Source organism: Podarcis bocagei (assembly GCF_964188305.1).
Source record: "Podarcis bocagei genome assembly, chromosome: 9".
In the NCBI taxonomy this organism is placed as follows: Eukaryota; Metazoa; Chordata; class Lepidosauria; order Squamata; family Lacertidae; genus Podarcis; species Podarcis bocagei.
In genome coordinates, this window is record NC_138134.1 from 71,802,390 (window position 1) to 71,820,049 (window position 17,660).

The following is a 17,660-nucleotide window of genomic DNA, read 5'->3' on the forward strand; positions in this document are numbered from 1 at the left end:
GGTTTTTGCTGATGGGCTTTCCAGAAGCATATGGATGCCCATTCTAGGAACAGGACACTGGACCAGATGGGTTCTTTGACCTAATCTAGGAGGACTCTTCTTAAGTTCTTTTCCAGTGCACAAATTGCTATGCCCCCAATCTGCAGTTTGTGCATTGCTGGGCAACAATGGCCCTTGATTGGGCTCCAAACTATAAGAGATGAAAAAGCATGCAGAATTAACATGTTTTGATCATCTGCGGTTTCATTATTTCAGATGGTTCGACTAATTGCATGTTTTTCTGGTGCCTTTATTGTTCCTCTCACTGTCTTGTCATTTGACCTTCATTTTCTCTCACCTCAGCTGCCCTCTGTTTTGCGTCCGTTTAAAGACAGGACTGACTTTCTACATTACGAGATTCCCAAATGCTTAGACCCTGCCAAGGGTCCATCTCTCGTTCCAAGATATTGCTCAAGCAGAGCAACCCATGTACATCCCCAGCAACAATGTTCGTGTTTGGTTTTGAAAGGACTTGCACAAATCAGCTTTGCAAATTGAGCTTGCAAAGCATTTTCCTGGTTGCAACACACAGTCAGGGATCTCACAGGCGAGCCATGGCTTGGTATTGCTATCCAGCAATGCACACCTATGGGAAAAAGGTACCGTATGTGGCCTCTAAGGATTCAGTCCAGGTGGCCATTATAACCAAGGCTGACCTGAAAAGTAAAGGAATTATGTAGCTACCTTGCTCATTGTCCACAGTTGCCATTCTAAAAATGCAAACTCTGAGAGAGAGAGAATATTGAAACTGAAGGTCTGGGAGGACTCCAGGTTCCCTGATAGTATCAGCACCTACCTCCCTGTCAGGGAACTGCCATCGGAGCCAGAGGGAGAGCTCCAGAGGGGTTCCGGAGAGCGTCCCGGGAGGGAGAGAAGCAGCACATCTTCTGGGGAAGGAAATCAGCGTAGCACCAGTGGAGAAGGGGGGGCAGATGGGGGAATCGGCGAGGTGGCTCCACAACTCCTCGCCGGGGACCAGCGGGGAGAGCACGGGTCCTCCGCTGCCCACACCCTCCCTGCGCAGAAGGCTTCTGCGCAGGGAGACTAGGCGGAGACTAGGCGTCAAAGAGCTTCTTTGCTGGAAAAAGTTCAAGAAACGCCCACTGACGGATTCTGCCAGCGATTGAGGCAGCCACGGGAGAGTGGCTGTCCAGACAGAAAGGGTTCACCCAGGCAACCCAACCAGGTGTAGCGACGATTTACGCACGAGCAACCCCTAGAACCATTACACTCCCCATCAGCTAATTCTCAGGTCCTTTTGAAATTTATCCCTAGGGATGAGGGAGGAATTGCACTCATTCTGAAATTAATGCACTCATTCTGAAACTAAACATGCACTGGAACAAAGTGGTCCTTCAGAATTTGCATTCAAATGCTGATGAATTTTCATGAGGTTGTTTTTTAAATAAATAAATAAACACCAGTTTATTGGGCATGATATTCAGCTTTGCACTAGGTACCGCAGGACAGAGAAAGGGCATTCCAAGACTGAACACCAAATGTTAACAAAAAAACACATCGACACTCAACTTCAATGACAAATATTATTATCACTTTAAAATGGGGAACAACAATAATGCAAATGCATTACTGTTTCAGAAGTACTAGCAGGGACAAGACTGACAAATTTGGATGCAATGAAACCTCGTGGAACCATTCAGACTAACTGCACATTTTAATATCGTTATCTGTCTTTTGTGACAGCTTTTCCAGGACGGCTGTGTGCTGGATTCACCAGAGGCCCGAATACTGAGCCGAAATGGACTATTTGCACTGAGCCAGGCATCATTCGAATTGAGTTTAAACATCCTTGGTTCACAAAGGAGCCATGATCCACACAGTGCAGGATTGGATCCTTCTGCTTAAGAGCTGTTGGACTTGAGAATCAGCTCTAGTATGGAGCTAAGGCAACCCCACCCAACCTTTTTGAAACCCAGTGGTTCAACTCTATGTTAAAATAGGGTTTAAAAAACCTTTAGCCCTGCCCTCTTTCTTCAGGGATGGATCCGGTGCAAGGTGAAAGTCCCCTGGGTGACACTGAGTGAATTGACCCAATTCACATATCAGGGGTCCATGCACAGCTCTGCTTTCCTGATATGGGCCACCATAACTGTAATGGGAATTGGGGTTGCTTGTGCGTAAACTGCAAACTGCTCCAAGCTAGTCGTATAGCTAAAACTTTCCCTGGTTTGACAGCCCTTGAAATGCGACTGTCTTAGTCACTGGCAGAATCCGTCAGTGGGCGTGACCTAAATTTCTTCCAACATAAAAGTTGCTTGACTCCAAGTCTCCTCCTAGATTCTCTGCGTGGAAGCCTTCTGCGCAGCGTGGGCGTGCCAAGTGGAGGTCCTGTGCTCTCTCCGCTGATTTCACTGGAAGAGTCTCGGAGCCTCCCCTCCGCCGTACTCTCCGCTTCCCCTTTCTCCCTGGTGTCCCCTGGATTTCCTTCCCCCGAGGAAGCTCTCTCTCTCTCCTTGCTAGTTCCCTCCCCTGCATCACTGGAGTGTCTTACCTCTCCTCTTCCCTCTGATGGCAGTTCCCTGACAATAACCATTCAAGTTTTCTAAATACCCACTCACATGGTCTCCTGCTTATTTATTTATACACACACCCCAATGAGCTCAAGGATTTTCCCACTCCATTTCATTCTCAAAATAAGCCTCTGACGTAAGCTACACTGCAAAACAGTCACTGGCTCAAAGCTTGTGCAGGATTTGAACTTCCATCTCTCCAGTCCTAACCAAACACTCTACCCACTACACCACACCAGTTCCCCACCACCACCAGAATCTCTTTCAGGAGACCTGACAGATTCCAGCACTAAATCAACCAAGAGGGAAGCTGTCATTTTGACGTGAACTGAGATTTTGAATCAAAGCTACATCCATCTCCCATGGCGCACTGCAAAGGACACAGAATGGTGCAGACAAATTTAATTGTCTTATCCCATAATGAAGCACGACTGCTGAATGTGAGTAGGCATCGTCCCTTGAGTTTTGTTTGCATGGCAGACCAAACATAAAAGTGAAATGCGAGTGACTCTGAACTCTTTAGATACAGTGGTGGAGAACCTGTGGACCTCTACTACAAATCCCATCCTTGCTGCTGGTTGTGACTTATGGGAGTTGGAGTCCAAAAACATCTGAGGAGAGGGGGGGTTGGGTTCACCACCCCTGCTTTGGAAGAAGGGCAGAGAAGAGGGGAGGGGCCCTTGACCTCTAGCCTCACCAGTGAAAAGGATCCTGGGTAGTGAGAGAAGGAAATACATTTACCCAAACACTGAAGAGCAACTGTCATGTTCACTGAAGCAAGGAAGCTTCGTGCATTCAAATGCAAACAGCTAAACATGAAAAGAGTTCCAACACAGAAAAACATTCCCCCATCCCATTTGGAAAATATTCCAAATTTGTATATTTATTTCTTGCCCGTCCTTCACCCTAAGGTCCCAGTGCAGTATTTCTCAAACGTGGGTCCCCAGGTGTTGTTGGACTACAATTCCCATCATCCCTAGCTAGCAGGAAGAGTGGTTATGGATGATGGGAGCTGTGGTCCAACAACATCAAAATGCAATATTAAAAGTAATTTAGAACAACTTAACAACCATAGAAATAAGGTGGGTTCTAAAAAAAGGAAACATCACAAGTGTTAAAAACCAAGGTAAAGAAGTGTTTGTTCAGCATTTGGCAGAAGCTGTAAATTTAAGGTGCTGGGTGCATCTCTGTGGGGAGGGAGTTCCACAGCTTAGGGGCCACCACAGAGAAGGCTCTCACAGGGGATGCCACCCCCTGAGTCTCTGAGGGTGGGGGAACTACCAAGAGGGCCCCCTCTGCTGATCTCAGCACCTGAGAAGGTCTGTGGGGAAGGAAGCATCCTTTAAGCTATTATGAGTTACTGATTATGTTTGTGACAGAAACAACCACAAATATTGACGCTATCAGTAACCAAAAAGAATATCTTACCAGACCATCACAGTTGCTAATAGCAACTGAAGCGCTTGGGATATCCACAAGATCTCCAATGTAAGCACAGTTGGTCGATAATGATTCTTTTTTCCATATTCTTTCGGTGACAGTCCCACTCTGACCCAGGCTAACGCCGTCTGTTCCGTTTCTTGTTTCCACAGAGTCTTCGTACCACTCCACCACTGCCCCAGGAGCTATTAGATGAGTGTTAGGCCTCAGTCTAAGATGGAACTCTCTTCCAAATGCAGATACATTGAAATATAGTTGCTTGGGGCTTGCCGATACATCTCTCACGGCTCTTCTTGAACGGCTTGCGGAAAGTCTATGGGAGATGTAACTTCCATCCGCTCTGGTGCTGATCGGGGTTGCTAAGACATACTGCTTTAGCTTGTGTTCTGATGTTTCTGTTAAAAGAAAAAGAAAAAAAGGCAGCATTTATATCAATGTCAAATGGAGCAGACACAGCCATCAATATTTCCCTTCATAGCATCATAAGAAGAACACTTTTGGATCAGTTCAAAGACTTTGAATCATAGAATCATTGAATTGTAGACTTGGAAGGTACCCCATGGGTTATCTAGTCCAACCCCCTGCAGTAATAATAATAATAATAATAATAATAATAATAATAATAATAATAATAATAATAATTTATTATTTATACCCTGTCCATCTGGCTAAGTCTCCCCAGCCACTCTGGGCAGCTCCCAATCGAGTGTTAAAAACAATACAGCATTAAATATTAAAAACTTCCCTAAACAGGGCTGCCTTCAGATGTCTTTTAAAGATAAGATAGCTGCTTATTTCCTTCACATCTGAAGGGAGGGCGTTCCACAGGGCGGGCGCCACTACCGAGAAGGCCCTCTGTCTGGTTCCCTGTAACCTCACTTCTCACAATGAGGGAACCGCCAGAAGGCCCTCGGAGCTGGATCTCAGTGTCCAGGCTGAAAGATGGTGGTGGAGACGCTCCTTTAGGTATACAGGACCAATGACGATGCAGGAATCTCAGCTAAAAGCATCCATGACATCTAGTCCATCATCCTTTACCCACTACAGCGAATTCACTACCTATAGAAAAACCTCAATCAAGCACAAAGTGAAGCTATGGGGCTCATTTCCACAGCAGGCAGCAACGGCCACCAACCTAAATGCTGGGAAATTCAGAAGAAGTGTGTGTTCTTGTTCTTGAATTCCGCTTGCTGGTTTCCCCATGGCGTCTGGGTGGCCACTGTGATGGGGTGTCAAATTTTGCTGTTGCACAGGGTGCTGCTGAAATTTGAGACCCCCAGGTCCGCCACTGCCACAAACACAATACCTTTCAAATGACACAGTTAGCACAAACAAGAGTGATCTGATGTGCCAGCACTGAATGCATTTTTTTTAAAAAAAACCTCACTGAATGAATAGTAGCAGAGGGAGTCCCCTGTATAGACATTTCCCTTTAGGATGATGGTTAGTTTCAGCCTTTCAGCTACAGTTCAAAAACAGCTTTTTGGAAGTCCTGTAACCATCTCCCCACATTTCAGCATGTGGGGAGAAGGGAAGAAAGCGAGCTCTTCAAGGAGCAGAACCAGCTACGTATGAGGAGGTGAGAATAAAATAGGAGAGAAGAAGACGCCTGCAGGATTGTCTGCAGTCAGCAGAGAGCTTCCCAGGATCCATAAACACAGAAATGGAAGGCTGTTGTCCCCACCCCCCTTTAAGTAGTCAAAGGCAATTAAAATTAAATGTGGCATGCTTAAACTCTGAAGACATCCAGGCTTCTCAGCTGTCGTCCTTTGTCCCTTTTCCAGAGTCTACAGCCTATGGAAATGCAATTCCATCCATTGGTGGTGGAAAACACTATTTCCCCCTCTCTTCATTCTCTCCCACACATCAGTCCCAGCACATCCTCTTTAGCTAATTAGGAGCTCTGCTAATAGCCAATAATGGTAAAAAGAGGGAAGAAGAAGATAAGAGTGAAAATGCTTATGTACAAGTTTTTAAACTTGGAAGCAGCCATTGATTCCAGTGGAAGAGCCAAATAAGTACTCCAGAGTGCAGCATAAGGGATTTTAAAATTGTCCTGATTTTGTTTCTCAGATTCCTCATTTCTGCTACAGTTGCAAAATGGTTATGTTGTAAGGTTTTGCTCAAGAAAGCACATCATATTCTCATAAGGAAGCATTCCAAAACATATAATTAAGCAAAAGGAAGGCATTTTTTTTAAGTGTTACAACTTTTTAGCAGAATTCCCAGAGGGAGCCAAAAAAAAAAGTCAAGAAATCAGGTCTGCTGGACCACCCAAGTCGATCCCATCTACCTTACTGGAGTTAACTTGCATGTGTGATCTCATTCACGTTATTAGAGCTCATTGCAACTCATGGTCTCTCATAACATGAGAACTTGTGGACATCAATAAAGCTGGATGCTGAAAGATTCGGGACAGATAAAATGAAGCACCTCTACAGTCGTTGCAGAGTTAGACTGTGGAACTCCATCCCACAGGATAGCCACCAACTAAGATGGCTACAAAAGAGGATTGGACAAATTCATAGAGAAGAGAGAGTTATTGGAGGTTCTAGCCATGATGGCAAGAAGAAGAAGAAGAAGAAGAAGAAGAAGAAGAAGAAGAAGAAGAAGAAGAAGAAGAAGAAGTTGTTTTATTTATACCCCACCCTCCCCAGCCAAGACCAGGCTCAGGGCAGCTAATGTCAGGTATAAAAACAATTGATTAAAATACAACATAAAAACAAGATTAAAATACAACATTAAAATGCAGCCTCATTTCAGTAGAAACTCAAATCAAAAAATTTTGGGGGATGAAAACGTCAAATCTTCACCAAGGCCAACTATCCAGACTGGTCCTACATGGGCCAGAAAAAAACCAGGGAGGTCCCCAAATAGGAGTTCCATCACAGAAAGAGAAAGGAAAAAGGAAAGAAGGGAAGGGGATCAAGTTGATTCCAAGTCAAAGACCAGGCGGAACAACTCTGTCTTACAGGCCCTGCGGAAAGAAATCAGATCCCGCAGGGCCTTGGTCTCATGAGGCAGAGCGTTCCACCAGGCCGGAGCCAGTGTTGAAAAGGCCCTGGCTCTGGTTGAGGCTGATCTGACTTCCTTAGGGCCTTGGACCTCTAGGGTGTCACTATTTATGGACTTTAAGGTCCTCCGCAGGGCATACCAGGAGAGGCGGTCCCATAGGTATGAGGGTCCTAGGCCGTGAAGGGCTTTAAAGGTCACAACCATCACCTATGGCTCTGCTCCACCTCCACAGCTGGAGCCAGCAACGTTGCTGGAAACTGCAAGAAAGGGAAAGGATCTTGTCCTTGGGTCCTGCTTGTAGGTTCCCCACAGGGATCCGGTGGGTCACTGTGAGAACAGGATGTTGGGTGAGAGGGGCCATTGGCCGGATCCATCAGGCTCTTCTTCAGTTCTTGTTCCACCACTTTGGCTACCAACTTGGTGCCAACTTGAATAAAACATTGGAGGGCAAGGAAGCCCTGCCCTGCACAACCAATCACACAATGTGGTGCACAGACACATAAGGCATCCTTTTCTTGGCAGTAAGTCCCAATAAAATAAGCAGGATGTACTGCTGATGTAAGGGACGCGGGTGGCGCTGTGGTCTAAACCACTGAGCCTCTTGGGCTTGCCGATCAGAAGGTCAGCAGTTCAAATCCCCACGACGGGGTGAGCTCCCATTGCTTGGTCCCTGCTCCTGCCCACCTAGCAGTTCGAAAGCACGTCAAAGTGCAAGTAGATAAATAGGTACCACTCTGGTGGGAAGGTAAACGGTGTTTCCATGCGCTGCTCTGGTTCACCAGAAGTGGCTTAGTCATGCTGGCCTCATGACCTGGAAGCTGTCTGCTGACAAATGCCAGCTCCCTCGGCCTATAGAGCGAGATGAGCGCGCAACCCCAGAGTCAGGGGTACCTTTACCTTTTTACTCCTAATGTAAACATGCTAAACATGTAATGGTATTTTTTTATTCCAAATTACTTTTTCTTTCTTTCATTTTTTTCTCACTCTTTTTATATATATATATGAAATTCTCTTAATAAAATATTAATTTAAAAAATGTAAGCATGTTTAGATTGGACGAGAGAGAGAGAGGGAGAGAGAGAAAATCTATGAAATCTAATAGCCTAATAGTCCTGGAAGTACATTTCCCTGTTCAGCCAGAGATGACAACTCCCAAGGGGCCACTTAAAATTCCCCCGTTGATTCAGAACTTAAAAGGGTCTCATTTATCACCCCAGTATGTCTGGTTTGGCCTACAGGGAGTCATCAAGGAAGCTTCACAAGGCCTCTCCTAAAGGCAGCTGGCCAGTGTCATCCCGCGAAGTTCGAAAGCCAAGATCTTGTCAGAAACTCGTCAGTGTTATCAGAATTCTATCACCTCCCAGCTCCACATGCCAGGCAGAATGAGAGAGCCGAGAGCCGAGAAGGCTGAGCCAAAAGGGCTTTGCAACACAAACTACCCTGCACACATCCAAGATTGTTTCTTCCCTAGCCGCAAAAGCTAAAAATACGTGGGGTTTTTTTTTATTGTTAGCAATATGTCATCGGATGATGCATGAGACTTTCTCTTTGCTTTAAATTATATATGAGCATGAAAGATGCAGCTCCATAATTCAGCCTATATATATATATATATATATATATATATATATATTTCTTCAGTTTGGATGCCTAGAAGTCTACTTTTGCCACGCAAATCCCTGCCTCCCAGATGGCAAGGTGCCATAATCACATTTGCAGGATGACTGTAGGCCAGTGGTGACTGGTATTGCTAGGGCGAGAAGCATAGAGACCAACAGGAAGAGAAGGCAGAGACAAGGCCGGTCAGAGACACTCCCTGACTGTGGATAAGAAGGCAGAGAAGTGAGGACTGACTGAGGTTAGTGCCCCAATCACCCTAATGGTGCAGATGCTGTAAGCTCCTTGGGGCAGGGGACCATGGCCCTGCTTGTGTATTGCCGAGCATATTGGTGCTTCAAAAAAACCACACCATTTAGCAGTAAGAGTGTCACATTGATGGAGCCTGTGTAGACAGGTGCCTCGCAAAGGGGAGCACACACATTAGGTCAGTGGAACAAGGAGACCAGTCTAGTCCTCTAAATGTTATCCTGGTGTCTCCTTCCCAAAGCCCAGGAAGCTTCTGCCCAGCTTAAAGAGGCACGATATTCATGCGCGCGACATCAGGACATCAGTACATCTTGTGTGTGACATCACCCCCCACGCCACTGCCCTCACAATCTGGTGCCTCTGGCCCTAATTTTGCCTCTACGAAATATTTCACCGCAAACCACTGACATTAAGCCACAAACTATGGGTGCTTTCAGGAAAAGGGAAAAAATATATATGCCTATTTGTTTACAGGGACTTGTGGGTGATTAGCAATGGAGGAGAAAATTGGTTCAGTTAGAATGCGAGTGCGAATCTACTTAATTTGCACTTTCCTCCCAAATTTGCACTTCTCTGAATTTTGCGATGCAGCTTGCCAGTCAAATAACCAGCACAAAATTGTCTACATTGTGGGAAAGAATGAATTAAGATGCAAATACGGACAAAGGAAATGTGTTATATTGGGAACATTACGCTTAAAAATGTGTATCTCAAATGAAGTTGCATGCAAAAATGTGTATGCTAAGAGAAATTTGTGCAAATGCAGAGAAATGCCACAGGATCATAATGAAAAAAAATTGGCAATTTCCATTCCTGTTTGCATCAGAATTATTTAACACCCCTATCCATGGCATATAACCTCTGAATATGATGGCCCAAATTTAGCTGTTGTGACTTGCAGCCAAGGAAGGACTATGTTTTGTCCAGTTCCCTTTTAAGACAGCTGGACTGTGTTTCTGTCAATTGCCCATCCTTGTCATAGGACCATAACGCTTCAGAAAACTGGTCCTTTTTGCTCCGAGGCCACCTAAGAATACGAGGAGCTGAGCTGTCAAACTGGAGAAGAGCTCAGAGCGAAAGGTCACAGAAAGAGATCGCAAAAGCTTTGAGGCAGTCTTTTGAAGTGTTCGGGATGCGAGCTTTCGCCTGCTAGAAGAGCCACCGAACAGGTTTAAACCTCTGTATTAAGGGGTCAAAGGCACCAGAGATTTAGCTTTCAAGGACTGGCTGACTTGGCAACTCATCTTGCCCCTCCCCCTCCCCACTGCCCCAAGACGATACGGTTTCCAGTTGGCAAGCGCTGAATGAATACGAATCTGAAAAATCCACAGACATTTCAGGAGCATTTTCTTCCCTGCTACGAGGAAAACAAGATGCCAGATTCACACATGGAGGGAAATTAAGAAACGGTTACGAGAGCCTCTGTTACAAGCCCATAGGCATTTCGTTAGCTCGTCTGCCCACACACAGCTCTGCAATAGTGTTGACAGCTGCCAATGCTGGAAGTGAGAGCCCCCAGCTCTGAGCACAGCTGCCTTGTGTCAGGAGCCACCAGAGCTACATGTTTTGAGTGTTTCCCTAGACGGAGAAGGACCCCAAGGCACTGGACTCAGTCCTCCTGCCCATAATTACATAAGAACATCAGAAGAGATTGTAGGATCAGGCCAAAGGTTGACCAGCCCAGCATTCAGGTTTAAATACAGGTATCTGTCTATTATTATTATTATTATTATTATTATTATTATTATTATTATTATTATACCCCACCCATCTGGCAGGGTTGCCTCAGTCACTCTGGGCAGCTCCCAACACACATAAAAACATAATAAAACCTCAAACATTAGCAACTTTCTGATACAGGGCTTCTAAAAGATGTCTTCTGAAAGTTGTATAGTTATTTATCTCCTTGACATCAGCTGGGAGGGTGTTCCACAGGGTGGGTGCCACTGCCAAGAAGGCCCTTTGTCTGGTTCCCTGTAACCTCACTTCTCACAGTGAGGGAACCGCCAGAAGGCCCTCGGAGGTGGACCTCAGTGTCCGGGCTGAGCTATGGGGGTGGAGAATTTGTAAAGGTTTCATTGTGATAAGATGGCCAATCATTTCCTGTATATGTATAATATTCCACAATCAGTTCTGTCACCTTTTTTAAAAGAGATTGATAATTTTGGCATCTCTAAAGTCTGCTGGGATTTCTTCTCTTTCCCAGATTTTTTCGATGAGCTTTTGAAGTTGTTGTGTAAGTTCAGTTCCGCCTACTTTGAAGATTTCGGCAGGTATTACATCGGGTCCACTGGCTTTGTTGTTTTTCATTTGGTTAATAGCTATACACAACAGCCTTAACCAAAGGTGTCATGGGCTTTGAAGACTCAGGACGCAAGGGAGAAACGTACTAGGAGGAAGGCACGCATGGCAAATCCACACACTGATCAACTCCCACCCAGAAACCAATGTCCCCACTGTGCAAGGACATGTGGATCCAGAATTGGCCTACACAGTCACTTGTGGACTCATTGTTAAAACCGTGTTTATGGAAGACAATCTTACTTGGCTATGGGTGATCACCGAAGAAGAAGAAGAAGAAGAAGAAGAAGAAGAAGAAGAAGAAGAAGTGTAATAGTTCCCCCCTGATTTTCTTGCCTGCCTTCCATCCATACATAGTAGATTGACACAATTCCAACATGTATCACTATTACTTGCCGACTGAGGTCCAATATCAACTACATGGCAATTAATTTATTGTGTGTGTGTGTGTAATGGTCTCACAGGGTGATAAAGCCATATTAAAGGTAAAGGTACCCCTGCCCGTACAGGCCAGTCGTGTCCGACTCTAGGGTTGCGCGCTCATCTCGCTCTAGAGGCCGTGAGCCGGCGCCGTCAGAAGACACTTCCGGGTCACGTGGCCAGCGTGACAAGCTGCATCTGGCGAGCCATATTAGTGGTAAATAATTCTATCTTTTGTTTAATATTTTGAGTTTGTGTTTTAATATTTTGTTGGAAGCTGCCCAGAGTGGCTGAGGCAACTCAGCCAGATGGATGGCATATAAATAATAAAGTAGTGGCAATAGTAGTTAGTAGCAGTAGTAGTAATTTATATACAAACTGCAAACAAGAGACAACTGAATGGTCTTACCTGTTTGAATAACGTCTTCTTTAGCAGCCTGGAAAAATAAACAATAATTTGTTTTATTCATTAACTATACTCACATACAGATCAACTTTTGGCACTCACGCACTCCAAGAGGTTTACATACAAAACAATTATTGAACCAAAATTAAATGACAGAAGAGTGGCAAAACAGCGAAACCAAATCAGCAGTCCAACAATCAAATCACCAGCAGGGTGTAGTGTGGTTAGACTACTGGACCATAATCTGGGGGACCAGAGTTCAACCCACCCCCCAACTCAGCCAAGAGGCTCACTAGGGCCAATCACTGCCTCTCAGGATAAAATGAGAAAGTGGGAGAACCAGGTACAACACCTTGGTCTCCTTGGAGGAAAGGCAGGAGATAAATCTAACACATAAATAGAACTTCAAAAAAGGAGTTCCATAATCGGGGTCTTGAAGGGGCTGTCACAGAAAAGGCCCTGTTGCTTGCGGGAGCACCAGTCTAGCCTATTTCGATGGCGGGAACCTCAAAAGAACCTCAGAGTAGGCTGCAATGGAAGCAGCCCTTCAGATGTCTTAACCCCAAGCCACTTAGGGGATGGAAAATGTGTTCCTCTCTAGTTGTTGCTGGACTTCAGCTTCCATTAGCCCCCAGCCAGCACAGCCAATGAGACAGGTTGGATGGGAGTTGTAGTTCAACAAGATCTGGAGGTACACCCACCCACACACACCTGCTTTATTAGGCAAGAAGAAGCACTTTGAATTGGACCAGGAAACTTTTTTTGCAGGTGAGTGGGTGGGAGGATGCGAATGCTACTTTGCTTCTGATCATGATGAAGATAGTCAATGTATGTTTCTGGGAAAGTAACAAAGCAAGGGCACCTAGATGCTGGAATAAGTAAGAACCATCTAGCTCAGCATTGTGATTCCAGCAGGGGCCAAGCAAATCTCAGAGAGAAGAAGGAAAAAGGTGATAGAATCACAGAATTGTAGAGTTAGAAGGGAACATGAGGGGTCATCTAGCCCAACCCCCTGAAATGCGTGAATCTTTTGCCTGATGTGGGACTCAAACCCACAACCCTGAGATTAAAAGTCTCTTGCTCTCCTGACTGAGCTATTTGTTGCCTGTTTTCACCCCTAGCCAGTGGAGGCTTCTCCCCACCAGCCTCAGTCTGTCCTCATCTAGCACTCACCTGTCTCAGTCCAGGGGATGGTCATCAGCTTCCTCTTCCCCAGTCTCAGTTTCACACCCATGGAACTCACCAAAAAGGATGGTGGGAGCCAGACCAGAATTAGGTGGCTCTACCCATCTCTGTCTCTTGCTCTACCAACCACCGGCTTTGGCGCCATCTACTGTTGGCCTCCCAGACTTCTGCCCTACCTGTTCCCAATCACCAATGTCCCTAGCAATTTGTATTCAGAAGTATACTATTTTTGTCCACTGAGGATCCATGCTTCAGAGCAGTTGCTATGTTTGCAAAGGACAAACTAGTTGGTGTAGCCAGCTTATCCTACACTGTTTTACCTCTTCCTGCCTTCCGCAACGCCCCCCCCCACTGCCCCACATCCAGGAACGGTGCTGCCCTTAAGTGAATAAACAGCTGTCCCCCAATGCACTAATAAGACTCCATAAATAATAAGTTTCACATAAACAGCTTGAGCTAATAAACCCAGATTTCTGAATGGGCCATTCTGTAACGCTGCAGTGCTACGCCAAAAAATTAGAGTCTGGTGGCTGAAGAAATACTTTAAGAGCTAATTAAACCCACGATTCCTGAGGGATGGAGGGTGTAGGGGGAACAAGCAAACATGAATCCTGACAACTCTCCAGGGACACAAAGCCAAAGAAACCAAGACAAGTGGCAGTCTCTCTTTTTTTCTGCCCTAGAACTGAGCTAGCAGAGAAAGGAAGTACAGTTAGATCTCTGAGCGAACAGGTTTTGCAGGTGCGGAGAGTGCTTCAAAAAGCCTGCAAAACCTATTTGATCAAAGGGGATGGCAAAGGGAGGGAGGGAAATGAGTTCCTGGGAAGTGACGGCTTTATTATCATAGCAAATTTGAAAGTCTGTTGCATCTCATACCTATTTGCATTCACAGCAACCAACATGCAGCGGAAGAAGCCCAAGTTCAGGAACGTATGTGGGCCCACAAAGAAAATTAACAGCAACCAGCAAAAGTACAGTCTGGGACAGTGCCTACATCTCGCCCCCAGGATTGTGGGTGCTTGCCGCCATAACATGGACTTGCGATATCACACATCAGCACATAGTGTGCGTGATGTCACACATGATGTGGAACGCCGTGTTGCATTTTAGGAGAGGGGATCCCTTCCAGCTCTACATTTCTATGATTCTGTGATCTGGCTGGTGACTGTGATAATAGGATGCTGAACTAGATAGACCTTGGAACTGATATAACAGGGCTGTTCCGATGTTCTTAAGTATCAGCTGTAACTGAAAAGAGCCTGTGAGAAAATTGCAAGGATTCTCAGATGAGTGGGAAGAGGGGCCCTTTGACTCGAATTAGCTTTTTTCAATAATAATAATAATAAAACCATTCCATGAAAGATGGGAAGAGGAAATGAAGAATCAGGTTGCAAAGGTTCATCCATGCTTCCCAAGCACAAAGAATAGGAATGCGTTGAATGTGTTTTACAATGGAACCAACCTGGGCCGCCCAGGAGCATCTCACCTTTGAGTGAGGATGCTCTCTGACCTCTGGTGGCTGCTCTAGTAAGCTAAGGATACAAACATCTCCCAAGAAATGATGGCTCCTTTGGACCATTTCCCTCATGGGGAAAACAAATCCTGTGCCAGCCTTGGGGCAGGTGGGATGACCTGTTTGCTCAGGTCTGTATATCTCTGTGCCATAATCAATGTCTCCAAGTTTTGTTTTGTTTTTAAAAAAATATTTTTATTAGCAATCTCAACATAACAAATTATCAAACCATATAATCACATACATTATTCCCCTTCCATCCCTCCCCCTCCCCCACCAAAGACTTCCCTCCACTCCTCTCTCTGATTTCTCAGCACGTGTTATTCTCTGCATGTTATAAAATTTTAGATATCCTTACATTATCTATCTAACATGTTATCAACCAATAAATTTGTGCATGTTTATACAAAACCTGCCAAGGAGTCCAGTTCATTTTGTTGCCTTTTTAAATATAATTTGGAAAAAAGCTCCCATTTTTCCTTAAAGCCACAGTTGTCCTTATCCCACAATTTATATGTCAGTTTAGCCAACTCTGCATAACTCATCAGTTTTTCTTGCCACTGTTATTTCATTGGGATTTCTTCATTCTTCCATGGCAATGTCTCCAAGTTTTGTTACACTGGGGGAATCAATTATTTTATTATTTGTGCAAACACTGGAGTGCATCTCCACTGTGTCATACTTAGAGTACTGAAGTTCCATTGGCTTCAATGGGTCTACCCAGAGTATGAGTACTGCACATCAAGATCCAACCTGGTGTATGCACAATTTTTTTATTTATTTTTTAAAAAGATAAACAGTCTCATGGATTTCAGCTGGGCTACTCTAAGCACAACTAACATTGCACACCAAACCATGACTGCTCAGACATAAGTCCTATTGAATTCAGTGGGGATGACTCTCACATACCTGAGGTTAGGATCCCTGCCTAAATTGGGTCACAGACCTCTGGTAAACTGCTATTTATTTATTGGAATGAACTGTATATGCCACTTGATTGCAAAAAGGAAAACAAAAAACCCTCTAAGCAGTTAGAAAATTACCAGTGAAAGAGTGTTAAAAACAGGTATTAAAACATCCAGAAATATAATTAAAACCAACAATAGACTAAAAAGGCTTGTGTTTTAATCTCAGCTTCCACGTGTCCGGGTAGGCTTGTCTAAGCAAAAGCGTTTTAAACAGGAGCTGAAAAGAGTACAGAAAGGGATTCTGCCTGCTGTCAATAGGCAGAGAGTTCCTAAGGTCAGGCGCTGCCACGCTAAAAGATCTTCAGCCGTGGTCTCTACTTGACGGATCCCAAAGGCATCATAACTCCCTAACAGAGGGAAAGTATTCAATGGGGGGGGGGTTTCTCTTGCGCAAGCCACAGTGAAGAGAACGGGAGCCACGGAGGGGCTCGTGTAAGAGAAGCCCCCCTCCCGCCTGCGGAATTGCACACGGAATGAACGCTTTCACACGCTCGCCCCAGAGAGACGAATAAGAACATCTCCATCACCCGCTGACTTTGTTCCCCAGGCTAGAGGACAGCAGTTAATCTGCACAGCAGCCTCTTCACCTTGGGCTGCTGAGGAAGAGCTGCTAAGAATCTTGCAATTTAATACTCACAAGCCAATCCGTTACACACACACACACGGAAAGGAAAAGAGAGAGAAAGCCGTGTTAGCAGAAGAGAAAGTTGGAAACAAACAAAGTTCTTCTATTACACTACAAATTAGAACCTTAAGGCAATTCTGGACTGCTTTGCCAAGCAGTAATTCCATGCAGGAGGCAGGGATATCATCACACAATCAAAACGTTTTTCTTTTTCTTTTCTTTTTTTTTTTGAAGGGGGGGAAGGTGGCTGAAGAAAGTGGGTTTATAAAAAGCCACCAGGAAGAACGGAGTTTGGAAAGGAACAACAAAGTCTTCCCACCATCACCTTCAATCAATCATGTAATAAATAAAGTAATAAATAAATGATAGTAATTAGTAGTAGATGGAGGTGGTGATGTAAGGGATGTGCGTTGTTCCGCAGGCTTCTCGGGATATTCATGGACTTACTTGTTCGTCAGCTGAAGTCTTCAACTGCACCAGAGCCGCTGCTGTGAAGCACAATGACAAGAGAATCATCCCGAACTGAGTTTCTCGAAAGGAAAAAAAAAAAAGGATGGATGGTGGATGATGGATATAGGACAGCCTATATATGCACTTTTTAAAAATAAAATAAAATAAGTAAATGTAAGTAAAATGTTGCGGGGTGGGGTGGGGTGCGGAATGAAAAATTGCACTTCTGATAGGAAACAAAAAGAAACGGGCAATTTTAATGTATTTATTTCAAGGAGCCGGAGGGAGAATTCCCTGATGGTCCTCTTTGGCGCTTTGCACAGCCCGCAGCGCGCGCGCTCCCGTCCCGGCTGGCAGCCCGCGCTCTCTTGCAAAGCAGCTCCTTCGCCGCGCAGGAGGAGGAGAGGCAGAGCCGTGGCGAGGGGCGGAGAAAGCCAAGGAGAGCGGAGGAGGCGGGGGAGAAGGGTGGGCGACTGCTGCCTGAAGGCACGGACCAGCCCTCTTTGAAGATCCCCTTCCTTCCTTCCTTCCCCTCTCCCGCTGCGCGGGGTCTCTTCCTAGGCGGCTGGGAAAGAGCGAGAGCGCACAGCCTCCTCTTTCGCCAGCTCCTCTCATTGTAACCTGCTGGGCGCGCTAATAAAGCCACCGCTGACCGCTCGGGAGTCCGCCCCTCTTGGCCACGCTCCACCTCTCCAGCCAGAGACATCCAGGAGTCCCTTCGACGCTCTGGCGAGGCGGGAAGCGCCTTTGGCTGCGCTCCGACGTGAGCGCGGGCACCGGCGCTCCGGAGCAGGGGCGCACAGCTGAGCTGCGCCGGGCGCAAGCTGGCGGAAAGAGCGCGGGCCGGGCGGTGCCTGAGAGCGCACGGCGCGGGAGTCGAGGAGACCCGTGAAGCAGCAGA

General features: G+C 45.7%; 1 protein-coding gene across 2 annotated transcripts in view; it reads right to left on the reverse strand.

Annotated features, from left to right (window-relative positions):
- The window catches only part of ADAMTS3 (ADAM metallopeptidase with thrombospondin type 1 motif 3), a 278,458-nt gene extending 261,095 nt beyond the window's left edge, over window positions 1-17,363 (reverse strand). For both annotated transcript variants that reach the window (XR_014011358.1, XM_081206948.1), the window contains exons 1-3: window positions 16,757-17,363; window positions 12,022-12,049; window positions 3,999-4,405 (exon numbers count right to left, since the gene is read on the reverse strand). Coding sequence is in view for 1 of the 2 variants with exons in the window: in XM_081206948.1 (XP_081063074.1) it covers window positions 3,999-4,405; window positions 12,022-12,049; window positions 16,757-16,825 (504 nt within the window). In the remaining variant the exon portion in view is untranslated. The remainder of the gene's footprint in view (window positions 1-3,998; window positions 4,406-12,021; window positions 12,050-16,756) is intronic.
- Between the last annotated feature and the right edge of the window lie 297 nt (window positions 17,364-17,660).